General features: G+C 36.6%; 1 protein-coding gene across 6 annotated transcripts in view; it reads left to right on the forward strand.

The window, feature by feature from the left end:
* PCID2 (PCI domain containing 2) overlaps positions 1-19,712 on the forward strand; it is a 97,638-nt gene that overhangs the window by 20,719 nt on the left and 57,207 nt on the right. For 5 of the 6 annotated variants that reach the window (XR_005211128.1, XR_005211125.1, XR_005211126.1 and 2 more), the window contains exons 2-5: positions 11,344-11,433; positions 12,881-12,954; positions 14,045-14,110; positions 15,633-15,674. Coding sequence is in view for 2 of the 6 variants with exons in the window: in XM_037800129.1 (XP_037656057.1) it covers positions 11,344-11,433; positions 12,881-12,954; positions 14,045-14,110; positions 15,633-15,674 (272 nt within the window). In the remaining 4 variants the exon portion in view is untranslated. Of the gene's footprint in view, positions 1-11,343; positions 11,434-12,880; positions 12,955-14,044; positions 14,111-14,734; positions 15,371-15,629; positions 15,675-19,712 lie in introns of those variants that run through there. The other variant, XM_037800131.1, reaches the window with a different exon arrangement.

The following is a 19,712-nucleotide window of genomic DNA, read 5'->3' on the forward strand; positions in this document are numbered from 1 at the left end:
TGGAGATCTTTATTTTTATTTATTTATTTTTTTTAATCTTCATTTTATTGAGATATATTCACATACCACGCAGTCATACAAAACAAATCACACATTCGATTGTTCACAGTACCATTACATATTTGTACATTCATCACCTAAATCAATCCCTGACACCTTCATTAGCACACACACAAAAATAACAAGAATAATAATTAAAGTGAAAAAGAGCAATTAAAGTAAAAAAGAACACTGGGTGCCTTTGTCTGTTTGTTTGTTTGTTTCCTTCCCCTATTTTTCTACTCATCCATCCATAAACTAGACAAAGTAGAGTGTGGTCCTTATGGCTGTCCCAATCCCATTGTCACCCCTCATAAGCTACATTTTTATACAATTGTCTTCAAGATTCATGGGTTCTGGGTTGTAGTTGATAGTTTCAGGTATCCACCACCAGCTACCCTAATTCTTTAGAACCTAAAAAGGGTTGTCTAAATTGTGCGTAAGAGTGCCCACCAGAGTGACCTCTTGGCTCCTTTTGGAATCTCTCTGCCACTGAAGCTTATTTCATTTCCTTTCACATCCCCCTTTTGGTCAAGAAGATGTTCTCCGTCCCACAATGCCAGATCTACATTCCTCCCTGGGAGTCATATTCCACGTTGCCAGGGAGATTCACTCCCCTGGGTGTCTGATCCCACGTAGTGGGGAGGGCAGTGATTTCACTTTTCAAGTTGGCTTAGCTAGAGAGAGAGGGCCACATCTGAGCAACAGAGAGGCATTCGGGAGGAGGCTCTTAGGCACAATTATAGGGAGGCCTAGCCTCTCCTTTGCAGCAACCGTCTTCCCAAGGGTAAAACTTATGGTAGAGGGCTCAACCCATCAAACGGAGATCTTTATTTTTTATGTGGTTCAGTCAGTTGTCTAGTGTCCTTTTCTTTCAACCTGCACAATTCCCTTTTTTTATGTGGTTCAGTCAGTTGTCTAGTGTCCTTTTCTTTCAACCTGCACAGTTCCCTTTAGCGTTTCTTATAGGGCCAATCTTTTAATAAAGTCCTCAGCTTTTGTCTATCTGAGAATGTCTTAATTCCTCCCTCAATTTTGAAAGACAGTTTTGCTGGATACAGAATTCTTGGATGGCAATTTTTTGCTTTCAGCACTTTAAATATGTCTTCCCACTGTCTTCTTGCCTTCATGATTTTTGATGAGAAATCAGAACTTAAACTTATTGAGGCTCCCTTGCATGTGACACGTTGCTTCTCCTGCGGCTTTCAAAATTCTCCCTTTATCTTTGGCATGTGGCAGTTTAATTATGATGTCATTTCATTATAAGGTGTTTGATTGTATCATGTATTTGGGTTTATACTGCTTGGAGTTCACTGAGCTTCCTGAATGTGTTTATTTGTATCTTTCATTAAAATTGAGAAGTCTACAGCCATTGTTTCTTTGAGTATTCTCTCTACTCTTTCTTCTTCTTCTGGGACTCCCACAATGCATATATTGGTACACTTCATGGTGCCTCATGGGTTCCTTAGACTCTGTTCATGTTTCTTCATTCCTTTCCACTCTGCAGACTGGATGACTTCAGTTGTCTTATCTTCAAGTTTGCTGGTTCTTTATTCTGCCAGCTCCATCTGCTGTTGAACTGTTTTAGGGAATTTTCAGTTTCTGTAATATTCTGTAGATTTTTAGGTCTGTTTTGTTTCTTTTTATCATAATTCCCATTTCTCTCTTGATATTCTGTTTGTGTTTATCTGTTATTTTTCCTGATTTCCTTTAGTTCTTTGTCCATGTGTTCCTTTAGCTCCTTGAGCATATTTAGGACCATTTTTTATGTCTTTGTTTGAAGTGTCCCAGATCTGATCCTACTCATGGAGAGTTTGTAATGCTTTAATTTGCATGGGCCATCACTTCCTGTTTCTTTGTATGTTTTGAAATCTTTTGTCGGAACCATTTTGATATTTTAGTGTGTTAATATTGGAATTTAGACTCTGAGGTATCTGTTCCTAAACTTGTATACAGCTAGTGTTATGACAGCTTTCCTTGAATGCCAGAAGCCAACAACAAAAAAGAAAACATCTTTCCCAGCCTTGCAGATTAACCTGAGTGAGTGCTCTACTTCAGAGCTTTTCCATACAAATAGTTTGGAGAATAGCTCTGGGCCAAAGCATAGAGGCTTCCCTGATCTTTCTGTGCATGCTTCTTATCTTGGACATGCATGTGTGGCCCCAGGAATTCCCCTGTTTACGTGGATACAAATATCTCCTAGGAAATGGTTTCTTCACCATCCTGGGCACAGCATGGATGTCCTACAGCCAGCAATGCCTTGTCCCAGGCAGCATTTCATGACTACTCCCCCACAGCAGTCTGTAGGAGAGCTTGGTGAGCCACCTTCTATACGCAGGGCAAGGTCTGGGATAGCAGTCCCTCAGGCCACCACCAGACAGTTTGGCCAAACATACATGCTCCCAGTATGTGCATAGGGTTCCTCTGCTTTCTCTGGAAATGGACCAGGGATCCTAAGTAGGAGGGTGAGCCCAGGCCAGCTCTGCATGGAGCTGGTGAGGTGATGAGGGAGGGACCAGCCAGGGTGCCACAAGATCCTACCACTTTTAAGTGGCCTTTTTCTTGATTTGGCACTTGCCCTGCTACAGCAAAACTTTAACTGTTTTCTGGAGCTTTGAGGGAAATGTTTTGGTTAGTTCTTGCTGGTTGTTCAAAGCTTCTGTGGGGGGGATGGAGCGCTGAAGTATTTTACTCTGCCAATTTGATCAGGGTGGGAGGCCCCCCATTCTATTTTGTTTATGTCCTTTTCCCCCACACTGTGAACCATGGTTTCCAACTATATCAATATATTTACTTATTTTGCTGTATCCTAGAGTACTCACAAAATAGTTTCAAAATTACTATGCCAATACTACTATGAACAACAAATCTGCTAAAGTTCAAGTTTTTTGCAGTTCTTTTTTTTTTTTTAGAATAAATCCCACAAAGTACTGTGTTGAAAAGTTATTTTATTCATCCTTTTTCTGTACAGTTATCAATTGATATCTATTTTGGTACATACACTTCTGCTTGCATTTAATTTTAGGGTTTACTTTTCCTTTTTTTACTGTGTGTCTTATAATATTTTCGTAAATATTATCATAAAAAATATACTTAGAATCTTCTCTTCCATCCCTATCCCTTGCACCCTTTTCCCACCCACCCTCTGTAGATAACCATTTTCATTAGATTCTGGTTTCTCCTTACTGCATTTTTTTTTTTTTTTTTGAGAGACTGAGGATGTGACACACACATTTTTTTTTCTTATTTCTCCTTCATTCTTATGCAGGAGGTAGCATTCTATAAATACACTTTTAAAACTTGAGTTTTTTTACTTAACTATATATCCTGATAATTCTTCCATATCAGTTTATAGAAATCTTCCTCTTTTTTTAAAAAATTTTTGCAAAGGTGCCTTTCAGTAAATGTTTCACAGTTTATTCAACCAATCTTCTGTGGGTAGACATTTAGATTGTTTTAATATTTTGTGACTACAAGTAACCCCTCAATCAATATCCCTGTACAAATGTTTCATGTTTATAGGTGTGTATCTTTATTTATATATATATATATATATATATATATATATATATATATATTTTATTGAGATTGTTCACATAACATACAATTATCCAAAGATCCAAAGTATACAGTCAGTTGCCCATGGTATCAACATACACCACAATTAATTTTTTTTTCAATTTTAGAACATCTTCATTACTCCAGAAAAGAAATAAAGACCAAAAAAAAAAAGAAAACTCAAATCCCCTAACCACCCCTCCCCATTATTGATTCATAGTTTTAGTATAGTACATTTGTTACTGTTGATGAAAGAATGTTAAAATACTACTAACTGTAGTATATAGTTTGCAATAGGTATATATTTTTTCTCTATGTGCCTCTGTATTATTAACTTCTAGTTATAGTGTCATACATTTGTTCTAGTTCATGAGAGAGATTTCTAATATCTGCACAGTTAATCATGGACATGATCTACCACAAGATTCACTGTTTTATACATTCCCACCTTTTAACCTCCAACTTTCCTTCTGGAGACATATTTGACCCTGAGCTTACCCTTTCCACCATCTTCACACACCTTTCAGCACTGTTAGTAATTCTCACAACATGCTACCATCACCTCTGTCCATTTCCAAATGTTTAAGTTCACCCTGGTTGAACATTCTGCTCATAATAAGCAACCGCTCCCCCTTCTTTAGCCTCATTCTATATCCTGGTAACTTATATTTCATGTCTATGAGTTTATATATTATAATTAATTCATATCAGTGAGACCCTGCAATATTTGTCTTTACATGTCTGTCTTATTTCACTCAATATAGTGCTCTCAAGGTTTCTTCATCAACCCATTTTTTAAGACGGTTTTATTCACATACCATATGTTCAGTCCTAAGTGTTCTCTGTATAGTCATGTATTTATGTATTCAACACCATCGCCACTATCTATATAAGGACATCTCCATTTGTTCCACAAAGAAGGAGGAAGAGTCAAAGAAGACAGACACAAAAGAAATAGAAAAAAGAGAGAGAAAAAAATGGCAGCTAGAAAGCAACAAAAGGAAAGAGCGTTAACCTAAAGTAAAATAGTCAAACAACATTACCGATGCCGAGAGTCCCATACCCTTCCCCTAACCCCCCCCACCGCCACCCCATATGCATTTGGTATATTGCCTTTGTTATACTAAAGGAAGCATAATACAATGTTTCTGTTAATTATAGTCTCTAGTTTGCATTGATTGTATTTTCCCCCCATTCCCACCCTATTTTTAACACCTTGAAATGTTGACATTCATTTGTTCTACCTCATGTAAAAACATATTTGTACCTTTTATTGCAATCATTGAGCACCCTAGGTTTCCCTGAGATATACAGTCCCAGTCTTTATCTTTCTTCTTTTGTTCTGGTGTCCCACGTGGTCATAACCTTCCTCTTTCAACCATATTCACAGTCTTCTTTGTTCAGTGTACTTACATTGCTGTGCTACTATCTCCCAAAATTGTTTTCCAAACCTCTCACTCCTGCCTTTTCCTTTCTGTCTGTAGTGCTCCCTTTAGTGTTTCCTGTAGAGCAGGTATCATGTTCACAAACTCTGTCATTGTCTATTTGAGAGTATTTTAAGCTCTCCCTCATATTTGAAGGACAGTTTTGCCGGATATAGGATTCTTGGTTGGTGGTTTTTCTCTTTCAGTATCTTAAATATATCACCCCACTTCCTTCTTGCATCCATGGTTTCTATTGAGAAATCCACACATAGTCTTATCAAGCTTCCTTTGTCTGTGGTGGATCGCTTTTCTCTTGCTGCTTTCAGGATTCTCTCTTTATCTTTGAAGTTTGATAGTCTGATTATTAAGTTTCTTGGCATAGGCCTATTCAGATTGCTTCTGTTTGGGGTATGCTGTGCTTCTTGGATCTGCAATTTTATGTCTTTCATAAGAGATGGGAAGTTTTCATTGATCATTTCCTCTATATACTGCTTCTGCCCCTTTTCCCTTTTCTTCTTCTGGGACACCTTTGACATGTACGTTCCTGCTTTTCATTTTGTCCTTAAGTTCCCAGAGATGTTGCTCCTATTTTTCCATTCTTTTCTCTATTTGTTCTTTTGTGTGTAGGCTTTCAGGTACCTTGTTCTCCAGTTCCTGAGTGTTTTCTTGTGCCTCTTGAGATCTACTGTTGTATGTTTCCATTGTGTCTTTCATCTCTTGTGTTGTCCCTTTCATTTCCAAAGATTCTGCCAGCTGGTTTTTTGAACTTTCAATTTCTACCTTATGTATGCCCATTGTTTTCATTATACGGTTCATCTCTTTTGCCATATCTTCCCTAAACTTTTCCTATCAGCCTGTAGCACTCCCTTTAGTATTTCTTGTAGTGCCGGTCTCTTATTCACAAACTCTCTCAGTGTCTGTTTGTCTGAAAATGTTTTAATCTCTCCCTCATTTTTGAAGGTAAGTTTTGCTGGATATAGAATTCTTGGTTGGCAGTTTTTCTCTTTCAGTATCTTAAATATATCATGCCACTGTCTTCTTGCCTCCATGGTTTCTGCAGAGAAATCTGTACATAGCCTTATTGACTTTCCCTTGTACGTGATGGATTGCTTTTCTCTTGCTGCTTTCAGAATCCTCTCTTTGTCTTTGACATTGGACAATCTGACCAGTAAGTGTCTTGGAGTAGGTCTATTGGGATCTATTCTATTTGGGGTACATTGTACTTCTTGAATCTCTAATTTTCTGTCTTTTATAAGAGTTGGGAAATTTTCAGTAAATATGTCTTCTATTACTCTTTCTGCCCCCTTTCCCCTCTCTTGTCCTTCTGGGATACCCATAACACGTATATTTGTACGTTTCATGTTGTCACTCAGCTCCCTAAGACCCTGCTCATATTTTTCCATTTTTTTCACCATCTGTTCTTTTGTGTGTGTGAATTTGAATGACCTGTCTTCCAGTTCACTGATCCTTTCTTCTGCCTGTTCAAATCTACTGTTGTGTCCCTCCATTGTGTTTTTCATCTCCTCCATTGTGGCCTTCATTCCCATGAGTTCTGCCATTTGTTTTTTTAAGTTTATGAATTCTTCTTTATGGTCAGCCAGTGTCTTCTTTATATCCTTCAGCTCTTTTGCTATATCTTCCTTCATTTCATCAAATTTATTTAGCATTAGTTGCCTCCACTCCTGTGTCTCAGCTGAGCTATTAGTTTGTTCCTTTGGCTGGTCCATGTTTTCGTGTTTCCTGGTATGGCTTGTTATCTTAAGTTGTCTAGGCATCTGATTCTCTTGATTAGTTTATTTTGGAGCTTGTTTTCTGTCTTTTACCTAGTGGTTTTCTTGTTGGTTGGCTTTGTTTTCTGGCCTCTGTTATTCAGTTCAACTTATTCTAGACCTCTAACTTAGGTTCTATTTAGTTGATCAGAATTTTTCCCCTCTTGTTTTTTCTGTTTCTTGCTCTGCCTCTATGTAACCTTTTTGTGAGTGGGTCTCCTCACATATGGTCGACCCTGGTCAGATTTTCCCAGTCTAGTGAGGCCCAGGTCTCATTGGGAGGGTATGGAGTTTTCCTGAGAATGAGACCCTCCTATGAGGCCTTTAGAATTGGTGCTTTTCCTCTCCTGTCCAGCAGGTGGCGCTGGCCAGCCCGCAGCTCCCCCACCAGTGTAAGGAGGTATGGAGCCTTTAGTTCTCCTGGTGACTCTGATCCTGTCAGGGGCATGGTTGACTGAAGCTGGAATCTGAATTCCAGCCCCTGGGGTCTGAATTCCCAGAAGGAGGACTGCCAGTTGAGCTGGGCCTCCCTCCACTCTCCCAATCCTCAGACCTCCAGTTGTCTCTCAGGGGCACTATTCCCTTCTCCTCTCTTCTCTTTGGGGCTTCTTCAGGTAGATTCCTTGGTCAGCCTGAGTTGCCAATTAAAGACGGGGGTGGAGGCCTTCAGTAGTGAATACGGAATTCAAAGACACTGTGGGTACTCTGTCTCCCCTCAAGCCCAGCCTAGTCCCTCAACCTGGGCTTTCCGATAGAAAATAACCACATATATTACTTTTAGATTTAAAAAAAAAAAAAAAAAAAAAAAAGTAGAAAAGAAATCAAGAAAAAGAAAAAAGGAAAGGAAAAAAAAAAAAAAAAAAGAGTATATTTTAAACGTCTTTCCCCAGCCTGGAAGTTTTGTCAGTGTCAGAATAGAGCTTTTAAAGATATGCTTTGGGCTATTGTCTGATAATTACTCTCCAACCGCTTTGGGCTATTGTCTGATAATTACTCTCCAACCGCTTCAGTTCCACCCTTGCTGGGGGCTATTGAAATGCAAAAAGATAAGGGATCCGTGAGAAGCCAGAAGGGACAAAATGTAAGGGAAAAAAAAAATGGCTTTTTTGGAGTCTGGGAATGGGTGCCCGCTTTTACGTGCCCCCACTTCTTGGAGCCCAGCCCTTCTTTAGCACCCCAGCTCCCAAAGTTAGTTAATTAATTTGTTAATTAATTCTTCAGTTGAGGCTGGGTTGAGCCTCCCTTCTTTCCCTCAGCAGATTGCTGTTTTTTGGGTTTTTTTTTCCCCCCCTTTCAGGGAGCTGGCAGCAAGACAGTCTGTGAGGTCTGGGTGGGGAGGGGCGCCAGACCCCTGGTCCGGGGAGCTTACAATGTTCGCTGCGATCTCAGCTTTTCCTCCAATTCCAAACTTGTGTCCAATGTGTGACTGGTTACTGGAGACCCCGAAAACACTGTTTCATATAGTTCTTGGGTAATTGCCAGCTGCTCTAGGGGAGAGACGAATTTCTGCTCCTCACCACTCCGCCATCTTGCCCCGCCTCCCTAAACTTTTTGAATCAGTTTAGTATTAGTTGTTTCAATTCCTGTATCTCAGTTGAAGTGTAAGGTTGTTCCTTTGACTGGGCCATAACTTTGTTTTTCTTTGTGTATGTTGTAGTTTTCTGTTGTCTAGGCATGGTTTCCTTGGTTACCCCAATCAAGTTTCCCCAGACCAAAACAGGCTCAGGTCTCAGAAGGAAGAAATATTCAGTATCCAGTTTCCCTGAGGGTGTGTTAGAAAATTGGTACACCATGTGAGGCCGCAAGTCACTGTGCTTTTCTGCCCAGCAGGCGGTGCCTGTCAGCCTGTAACTCCAGACTGGTGTAAGCAGGTGTGGCCTGTGGCTGTTTCCCCCCCAGGCTCTGGGGTCTGGTTCTGAATGGAAGGCGGGTAGTAGAGCTGGGCCCCACCTCTTTCCTCTTAGGAAAGATAAACCCCTTAGGGAGAGGTCATTAGCATTTGAATGGTCTCTCTCTGCCTGTGCTATCTCCACCCTTGCCTGGGTCAGAGCGCTGGGAACTGAAAATGGCTGAGGCATTCTCCACTGAGATGAAACGGGGGCAGAAAGCCTCCTTCAGGGCCAGTCCGCGGCCACCCTCCAGCTCTCCAAAGTCAGTTGTCACCCAAAGCCTCTGTCTACTTGTTGGGGATTCGTAGCTTGTATCAAGCAGTCCGTGTAAAACCTTAGTTGGAGCTCAGCTGAGCTGTATTCACTTGCTTGGAGAGAGCTGCTCTCTGGCACTTTGAGGCTTTGCAGCTTGGATCGTGGGGGGAGGGGGCTCCCAGCTTGGATGTGCAGTTTTTTCTTTTTTTTTTTTTTTCTTTTTTTTTCTTTTTTTTTTTTTGCAGTTTTTTCTTAACAGATTTTATGCTGTGATCTCAGGCATTCCTCCCAATTCAGATTGGTGTATGATGAGTGGATGGTCACGTTTGTCCCCCTGTGGTTATTCTGGATTATTTACTAGTTGTTCCTGGTTGTTTATTAGTTGTTCCAGGGGGACTAACTAGCTTCCTCTCCTCTCTATGCCACCATCTTAGTCTAGGTGTGTATCTTGAAGGTGCATCCCCAGAAGTGAGATTGCTGATGCAAAATGTAAATGTAAACATGGGCTTATTGAATAAACAAGTGGCAAATTCTTTATTATATAAATTAGTCTTAGATAAGATGATGTAAACTTTCTAAATCAGTACATACCCTAAGATCTAATAACAGGTGATGAATTGGGTTCTTGTACATGTGTTTGCTGGGTATATGCAACTAATTCTTTTGGATGTGTATAGCTAGGAGTAGGATTACTGGCTTATAGACTAGGCATATGCTAGTTTTAGTAGTAATGCCAAACAATTTTCAAAAGTGTCTTTATCAATTTATACTACCACTAGGAATGTATGTGTTCTAATTTTAGCTATTCTGGTGGGTGTGTAGAGGTGTCTCATATCATTTCCCTGAAAGGTGATGACATTGAGGACTTTATGTATATATGTTTTTGGCCATTTGGATATCCTCTTTATAAAATCCCTAATTGCAGTTTTTTGTGTGTGCATAAAAATTATATGTCTAATTTTATTGAAGTTAATTGTACATTAACCTAGAATTGCTGTGTCATATGGTAAGTCTCTATTTAACTTTTTGAGGAACCAGCATATTGCCTTCCACAGTGGCTGCAAAATTTTATATTCCCACCAAAAGGTTCTAGAGTTCCAATTTCCTCTCATCCTCTCCAACACTTGTTATTTCCTGCTTTTTCAATAATAACCATCCTTGTGGGTGTGAAGTGGTCTCTAATTGTGGTTTTGATTTGTATTTCCCTTATGTCTAATGATGTTTAACATCTTTTTATATGTTTATTGGCCCTTTGTATATCTTCTTTGGAAAAATGTCTAAGTCCTTTACTCGTTTTTAAATTGGAATGCTTGTCTTTTTGTTATTGTGTTGTAAAAGTTCATATACATCCTTAATATTAAGCCCTTATATGATTTATGGTTTGCAACTATTTTCTCCTATTCTGAAAGCTGTCTTTTTACTTTTTTGAACAAAAGTTTTTTAATTTTGAAGAAACGGAATTTGTTTCTTTTGTTGCTTCTGCTTTTGGTGTCATATCTAAGAATCCATTACCAAATTGCATGTTATGAAGATTTGCACCTATGTTACCTTCAAAGAATTTAATAGTTTCAGCTCTTATGTTTAAGTCCTTGATCCATTTGGAGTTATTTTTGTATATAATATAAGGAAGGGACCTAATTTTATTATTTTGCTTATGCTTATCCAGTTTTCCCAAACTGTTTGTTGAAGAGACTATACTTTTCTTTTTGTATGTACTTAGCAACCTTTTCAAAATTAATTGGTCATAGATGCGTGGGTCTATTTCTCGACTTTCAATTCCATTCTATTGTCTGTCTTTATGCCAGTACCACACTGTTTTGATTACTGTAGCTAGGTAGTACAATTTGAAATTGGGAAGTGTGAGTCCTCCAAATTTGCTTTTCTTTTTCATAATTATTTTGGCTGTTTGGGGCCTTTTGCAGTTCCATATGAAAATGAGGATCAGCTTTTTACCTTATTCATTCTAACAGCAGCCAAGTATCCCATTGTATGAATGTGACATAATTTATTTAGCATTTTCCATTTCCCTTTTATTTCATATTTAGGGCAAGTGAATTGTCAAATATCTGTTGGTCTGTGCAAGTAAAAAAACTAGAAAATAACTATTCTAGTTTAAAACTAGAGTAATTCACCTCCATTACTAACCAAATAATAAACCACTGGCTGATTCTACTTTTTCATTGATTTTGACAGTAAATAACCTGTTTTCTTTCCTCCAGAAGATCCCATTTTTAAATGTAGTTATTGTTTACTGCCTAAGAGAGTACTGACTTCCTATATTTTGATTATTATTACTGTTATCAAAGAAAGATAGAATGAATTCTAATGGTATACAATGAATTGTATAAGTTAGATTAGAATAGAATGTTTTATTTTTCTATTTAGGTTTTCTTTTCCCTAATGTTTTAGGTATATGAAGCAATTGACACCAGAGACGGAACATCTTGTGCAGAGTTGGTGTCTTTTAAGCATCCTCATGTTGCAAACCCACGGCTTCAAGTAGGTGAATGTATCAAGTAGATTAACATATCTAAGGTCATACAGCTAAGAAGTGGTTGAGCTTAGACTGTAATCCAGGCTTGTCTGTCCCTAAAGGCCATGCTATCTCCACTGTACAACAGTTACTCTCTGAAACAGGCCAGCAAACTAAACCCCAGCCTGTTGTTTTAAATAAAGTTTTATCGGAACATAGCCATGCTCATTTGTTTATGTATTGTTTATGGCTGTTATTGTGCTGCAATAGCATAGTTGAGTAGTGCAACAGAGATCTTATGGCCCACAAAGCCTAAAATATTTTCTACCTGGCCTTTTCTGGAAAACATTTGCTGACCCCTGCTCTAGAATATGAGTACCCTTGATTTAGAGGATGAATGATATGCAAGCAATATTTTCTATAGAAAATGTTGAAATTTTGTAAAGTTCTATTCCCTCATTGTTTCTCATAATATTGGAGTGTGTTCCTTTTGGGGAGTAAAATTTTTTTGGGGGGGGTTATATATTGTTGATTATATTTGATGTATAGGCTGCTCCTGGGATCAATTCTCGAGGTGGAAAGGGGCCTTTTTTTTTAATATATTTTTTAATTTTTAATGTGCAGCCAAATTGAAAACCACTGCTCTAAATAGAAGTTAGTGCCAGACACTTGAGTAGATTCAGGTTCAACTCATTTGGCCAGAATACTTTAGAGATGGTGCTGTGTGCTTCATATAGCGTCACATCAGAAACACGCGTGTCTTTTTGTCCCAATTTTAATCTTAAGATTGATCCCTTCATTGAACAATTCCCCATTGGCCTTTGCTCTCATGGTTTCATCCATTGATGACCATTGTCTGAATCAATTCTTTCATTGGCATTGTAGAGTGTTGATTTTCCCGATACTGTCCTTTTCCCTTTCACATTTATATATGTATATCTGCATTTATTTATTGTATCAGTATGGATTCAGGGATTTCTTTTTAAAATTCAATGTACTGTAATCCATTGTGATGCCCAGGTTATCTAAAATTTGGCCACTGGGAGGAAAGGGAGAGTTAGAAATAAATTTCAGAAAACTGAGAAGGTAGCTTTGAAGAAATGACTCTTAAAAGTGGTTTTGTCTCTAACTCATTTTATTTATATCTAGCATGGCACACAGTAGTTATTTAATAAATATTTCTTCACTAACTGACTATATATATTTAATAAGTGCCTAGAATATTACTTGGCTTTTGGTAGGCAAAACTGAATTGTGTTCATGGGTTTTTAGTGCCTTATGCGTAAGTAGTGCTTGATAAATATGTGTTGAAGTAATGAAGCATTTATTTAGAGATGCTAAAGTTTAAACTGTTACTTTTAACTGAAAAGTATGAAGTTTTTTGAGACAGGTTTATCTAAACCTCTTTCTACACATTGCTTTCATTCTTGGCTTATTAATTTTGTTTTTGCTATTTTTCTTCTTTTAAATTAGTTGCCCTCTCCAGAAGAGAAGTGTCAACAAGTTTTAGAACCTCCTTATGATGAAATGTTTGCAGCTCATTTAAGGTAATATGTTGGTGAGGAAGAAAAACTGGAAATTGCTGATTGTCTAGGGATTTTATCTTATATCATCTTATAATTGTAGACGTGAATTACTTACTTTGACAAAGTAGAAGAGTACATTTATAATTTCACTTTGGTAAAGCCTGTGAAAATTTTGCAGAGTTATAAATGCTTTAAAATTTTATTAAACATTTTATTTTCATTACAAGGACCATGCATGTGTTTAAAGTTTTTTTTTTTTAATTATGATTGTGTATCTTTATATATCTATTGTTTAGTATTATAAAAATATCACTTAATAGTTATCATAGTAGTCTTTTATTTAGTGGGATGTGGAGCCCAACCCTTGACTTGCTTTATTTCATGGAAATATGAGCTGAGCTAAATGAACAAAATACTGCTTTTTATATATCTTTTTTACTATTTTCATCTCTAAAGCATTAATTCACCCAAAACTTTGTTCCAAAGCAGTGTGAAATTTGATTAGCCCCCTTCCTAAATGCCTATAGTATTTCAGAGCAGTTTGGGGTGAGGATGGTACAAGGTAGAATTTGTAAGCAGGGAAGCCCTAAAGCCTTTAAGATCTTTGGAAGAGTTGGGACACCACTATATTCATTCCAGCAAGAAGGCAACCAGTGATTTTTCTAGCACTGCTCAGTGTTTGGTGGGTTTGTGGGTTTGATGAAGAAATTGACTAATAGGGCTTAGCCCCGCCATGAATCTAGTTAAAGCTTCATTGCCAACCTATTTATGTAGTAGAAGGCCCATAGTGCATTATCAATATATATTATTAATAAAACTTCTTGCAACCAGGTTTTCCCTTTTGAGACTTGAAAGGTTTCAAAACTTTGTGTGGGATTTTGTCTTACATCAACTCATTTTAGTTTAAATATTCATTTGTGTGTTTCTTATCCTCTTTCAACCTTTTGTTACATGTCAAGCAGGGAATTCGATTTTTACTCCATGATCAGTTGGAGTACTAGGGTATTTTGTGACAGAAGTAAGCTATATGGTTTAACTAGTTCTACATTTTTGTTATATGAATGTACTTTCTGACATAACTGTACCTAATTCTCTGGCATTTCTTTTGCAGGTGTACTTATGCAGTAGGAAACCATGATTTCATAGAGGCATACAAATGCCAGACTGTGATAGTCCAATATCTTTTTTTGTTTGTTTTAGCTGTTTAATTTATAAAAGATACAGTGCATTATTTGGGTTTTAAAATCTTGAACCATTAGGCCAGTTTTTCATGACTAAGGAATTAAATCTATTGAAGAGAAAATGTTTTGGCTATTTCATCTGGGTACTCAAATTTAGCACGTATCTTTTTTTTTTTTAAATATTCATTTTATTGAGATATATTCACATACCATGCAGTCATACAAAGCATACATTCAGTTGTTCACAGTACCATTATATAGTTGTGCGTTCATCACCAAAATTAATTTTTGAACATTTTCATTACCACATGCACAAAAATAATAAGCATAAAGATTAAAGTGAAAAAGAACAATTAAAGTAAAAAAGAACACTTGGTGCCCTTTTTTTTTTTTTTTGCCCCCATTTTTCTACTCATCCATCCATACGCTCAACAAAGTGGAGTGTGGTCCTTATGGCTTTCCCAATCCCATTGTCACCCCTCATAAGCTACATTTTTATACAATCGTCTTCAGGATTCAAGGGTTCTGAGTTGTAGTTTGATAGTTTCAGGTATTTACTGCTAACAATTCCAATTCATCAGAACCTAAAAAGGGTTGTCTATATTGTGCGTAAGAGTGCCCACCAGAGTGACCTCTCGGCTCCTTTTGGAATCTCTCAGCCACTGAAGCTTATTTCATTTCCTTTCACATCCCCCTTTTGCTCAAGATGTTCTCTATCCCACGGTTAGCACGTATCTTAAGGCTAATTACCTAGCAAGAAAGAACATTGACTATGATTAAGGACTTTATTTAATTATACTGTGGAGAATAATGTTTTGTATCTTTTAAGGCATCAACTATAGTTATATGGACCAGTTAAGTCCCATTGGTGAAATATCAGAACTCTGAAATTCAGGTATAGATATGCAAGAATGAAATCAGACTTACATTGTCATTTAAAGATGTTTGCTGAACACCTTAATCAAGCCAATTTCTTACTGAAATCATTTAAGATATAGCCAAGATTCTAATCAATGAGTGTTCTAAGTATTTATATATATTGCTAGACTTCAGTTTATTTTTTTAACTAAGCTGTTTAAATATACACAGAAAACAGTGGGCCACTAGATAGCGAAATCTCCTTTGAATTCAAGAATTCTGTATTGATTAAATAAATTTTATATTATGGACTTCTAAAGCACTTGCATTATGTATAACTTGTGATTAGAGAAAGAAGTAAAACGTCTGAAGTTGCTGATGTTTGAAAACCTTATGAGGTATTTTTTTCTTTCTTACTTTTTTCTTACTAAGTATTTATGAATTAATTATTTTCAGTATCCTTATCCTTGTACCTAATGATACTCAGATAATTGTAATGTAGGCTTATGCATTTTTTTCTAAAAGAAATTATTAATGCTGGACACATAGTCTTCTAAAGGATGAGCTATACCCTTTAAAATTTTAAATCCTTCTTATTCTTTATTTTAATCATGTGTAGCATTAATGAATTTTTATGTCGTATCTTCCTTAATATAGTACATCATTCTTGCGAGCATTTCAGGCCCACAAAGAAGAAAACTGGTAAGTATGAACAGAAATAGCTAGAAACTAACAAATGGCAATTTATTTTTAGCAGAAGCTTTTAAAAAACTGTTTTAAATACCTATTGATTTTTCTATGTGGATATTTAATATCAATATGTTGACATATGATAATATCAACATGGATAATGGAGTTAAAATAGTCAATGCAAACTTAAATATAAGATCAGTAAGATTATTTGTAGTGTGTTTTTATAAATATAAGGTATGATTTCTACTTCAGCCCTTCCATGACCCCAAATATTTATTGAGTACAATTTTTTCCTTTATCAATTAAAAAAAATTCTAGTAACACATGTACAACCTAAAATGTATAATTCAGTGGTGTTAATTATATTCACAATGTTGTGCTACCATCATCCCATCCATTAATCAAAACTTCTCTGCAACCCCAGATAGAAATTCTGTACCAATTAAGCATTAACTCCCCATTCTCTACCCCGACCCTGGCCCCTGATAGTCTGGTTTTTTGACTGTATGAATTTATTTATCCTAATTCTTTTATATCAGTGAGATCATACACTATTTGTCTTTTTGTGTCTGGCTTCTTTCATTCATTGTGATGTATTCAAGGTTCCCATGTTGTGGCATGTGTCGGAACTTCATTCCCTTTCACAGCTGAATAATATTGCATTGTATGCACATACCACATTTATCCATTCGTCTGTTGATGGACACTTGGGTTGCTTCCATCTTTTGGTATGTGAATAATGCTGCTATGAACATCGGTGTACAAATATCTGTTCAAGTACCTAGTTTCAGTTCTTTTGGGTAAATATTTAGAAGTGAGATTGCCAAGTCATATGGTAATTCTATACTTAATTTTCTGAGAAACTGCCAAGCTGTTTTCCACAGCAGCTGTACCATTTTACATTCTCACTAATAATGAATGAGACTTGCTTTTTTCTCCACATCCTCTCTAACATCTGTATTTTTTTTTAATAGTAGATTTGAAATAATATCTCATTATGGCTTTCATTTGCATTTCCTAATGGCTAATGATGTGCAGCATCTTTTCATGTGAGTTTTGGCCATTTATATATCTTCTTTGGAGAAATGTATTCAAGTCTTTTGTCCATTGTTAAAGTAGATTGTCTTTTGGTTGTTGAGTTGTAGGATTTCTTTATGAATTCTGGATATTAAACCCTTATCAGATACATCGTTTCTAAATATTTTCATCCATTTTGCAGTTTGTCTTTTATTTTTTAATGCAGTCTTTAATGCAATTTTTAATTGAGATATGTTCACATACCATACGAACCATCCGAAGTATACAATCACTGGCTCACAGTATCATCACATAGTTGTGCATACATTCCCATGATCAATTTTATTACATTTTCATTCCTTCAGAAAAGAAATAAAAATAAAAAAAACCCAAATCCTCCCATACCCTTTATCCGCCCCCCCATTATTGACCCATAGTATTGGTGTGGCACATTTGTTGCTATTGATGAAAGAGTATTAAAATATTCTACTGGGAATATTAACTATCGTCGGTTAACTATAGTCCATAGTTTGCAATAGGAACTGCAGGTTTTCTTTTTACTTTCATGATGAAGTCTTTTGATGCACAAAAGTTTTTAATTTTGATGGAATCCCATTTATCTATTTTCTCTTTTTTTGCTTGTGCTTTTGGTGTAAAGTCTAAGAAACCATTGCCTAACACAAGGTCCTGAAGATGCTTCCCTATGTTTTATTCTAGGAGTTTTATAGTCATGGTTCCTTATTTAGGTTTTTGATCCACTTTGAGTTAATTTTTGTATATGGTGTGAGATAGGGTTCACTCTGCATTCTTTTGCATACAAATATCCAGTTTTCCCAGCACATTTGTTCAAGAAACTCTTCTCTCCCCGTTGAGTAAACTTGGCACCCTTGTCAAAAATAAACTGGCCATAGATATGAGGGTCTATTTCTGAATGCTCATTTCAGTTCCATTGGTCTCTATGGTTGTCTTTGTGCCATATCATGCTGTTCTGATTACTGTAGCTTTGTAATAAGTTTTAAAAAGAAACTGTGAGTCCTCCAACTTTGTTCTTTTTAAAGATGACTTTTGCTGTGGGATCCCTTACCCGTCCATAAAAATTTGATGATTGGCTTTTCCATTTCTGCAAAGAAGGCTTTTTGAATTTTGATTGGGATTGTGTTGAATCTCGAAATTGCTTTCAGTAGAATTGACATCTTGACAATACTTAAGTCTCCCAATCCATGAGCGTGTATGTCCTTCCATTTATTTAGATCTTCTTTGATTTCTTTTAGTGGTGTTTTGTAGTTTTCCATGTATAAATTTGCATCCTTAGTTAAATTTATTCCTAGATATTTGATTCTTTTAGTTGCTATTGTACAGGGATTTTTTTTTCTTGATTTCTTCTTCAGATTGTCATCACTGGTATACTGATTTTTGCTGTTGATCTTGTACCCTACCACTTTGAGAATTTGTTCACTAGATTTAGTAGCTTTGTTATGGCTTTTTCAGGATTTTCTATATATAGGATCATGTCATCTACAAATAGGGAAAGTTTTTACTTCTTCCTTTCCAATTGGGATCTCTTTTCTTTTCCATGTGTAGCTACTCTGGTCAGAACTTCCAGTTCAATGATGAAAAACAGTGGTGACAGTGGACATCCTTGTTTGTTCCTGATCTTAAAGGGAGAGCTTTCAGTCTTTTACCATTGAATATGATGTTAGCTGTGGGGTTTTCATTTATGTCTTTTATCATGTTGAGGAACTTTCCTTCTATTCCTAGTTTTCTAAGTGTTTTTATCAGGAAGGAGTGCTGGATTTTGACAAATATCTTTTCTTTGTCAATTGAGATATCAAATGATTTTTTTCCTTTGTTCTGTTATTGTGGTGTTTTACATTAATTGATTTTCTTATGTTAAACCACCCCTGCTTACCTGGGCTATATCTCACTTGATCATGGTGTATAATTCTTTTAATGTGCTTTTGGGTTCGGTTTGCTAGTATTTATTTGAGGATTTTTGCATGTGTATTCGTAAGTGATATTGGCCTGTAATTTTCTTTTCTTGCGGTATCTATATCTATCTGGCTTTGGTATGAAGGTTATATTGGCCTTATAAAATAAATTTAGAAATGTTCCCTTCTCTTCATTTTCTTGGAGAAGTTTAGCAGGTTTAATGTTAATTCTTCACCATTGAGCCATCTTGTCCTGAGCTTTTCTTTGTTGACAGGTTTGTTTGTTTTTTTTAATTTCAATTTTATTGAAATATATTCACATACCATACAATCTTCCATGGTGCACAATCAACTGCCTACAGCACCATCATACAGCTATGCACCCATCACCCCAATCCATCTCTGAATACCTTCCTTACATCAGAAAGAATCAGAATAAGAATTAAAAATAAAAGTAAAAAAGAACACCCAAATCATCCCCCCCATCCCACCTTATTTTTCATTCAGTTTCTGTCCCAATCCCTCCACTCATCCATCCACACACTAGACAAAGGGAGCATGGTCCACAAGGTCCTTGTAATCTACATTGTTATACAGTTGTCCTCAGGAGTCCAGACCACTGGGTTGGAGTTTGATATTTTCAGGTATTTACTTCTAGCCATTCCAATGCATCAAAACCTAAGAGGTGTTATCAGTATAGTGCATAAGAATGTCCACCAGAGTGACCTCTCGACTCCATTTGAAATCTCTCAGCCACTGAAACTTTATTTCCTTTCATTTTGCATCCCCCTTTTGGTCAACAAGATATTTTCAATCCCACAATGTTGGGTCCAGATTCATCCCCAGGAGTGTTGACAGGTTTTTGATGACTGATTCAATCTCTCTACTTGTTACTAGATTGTTGAGATGCTCTATTTCTTCTTGAGTCAGTGTAGGTAGTTGGAGTGTTTTTAAGAATTTCTCCACTTCATCTAGGTTCTATATTTGTTGGCATACAGTTGTTCATAATATCCTGTTATGGTCCTTTTTATTTCAGTTATTTTTGGTTTTCTTCCTTTCTTTCTTTATTGGTCTAGCTAAGGGTTTGTCAATTTTATTGATT

This window comes from Choloepus didactylus, chromosome 12 (genome assembly GCF_015220235.1).
Source record: "Choloepus didactylus isolate mChoDid1 chromosome 12, mChoDid1.pri, whole genome shotgun sequence".
NCBI lineage: Eukaryota > Metazoa > Chordata > Mammalia > Pilosa > Megalonychidae > Choloepus > Choloepus didactylus.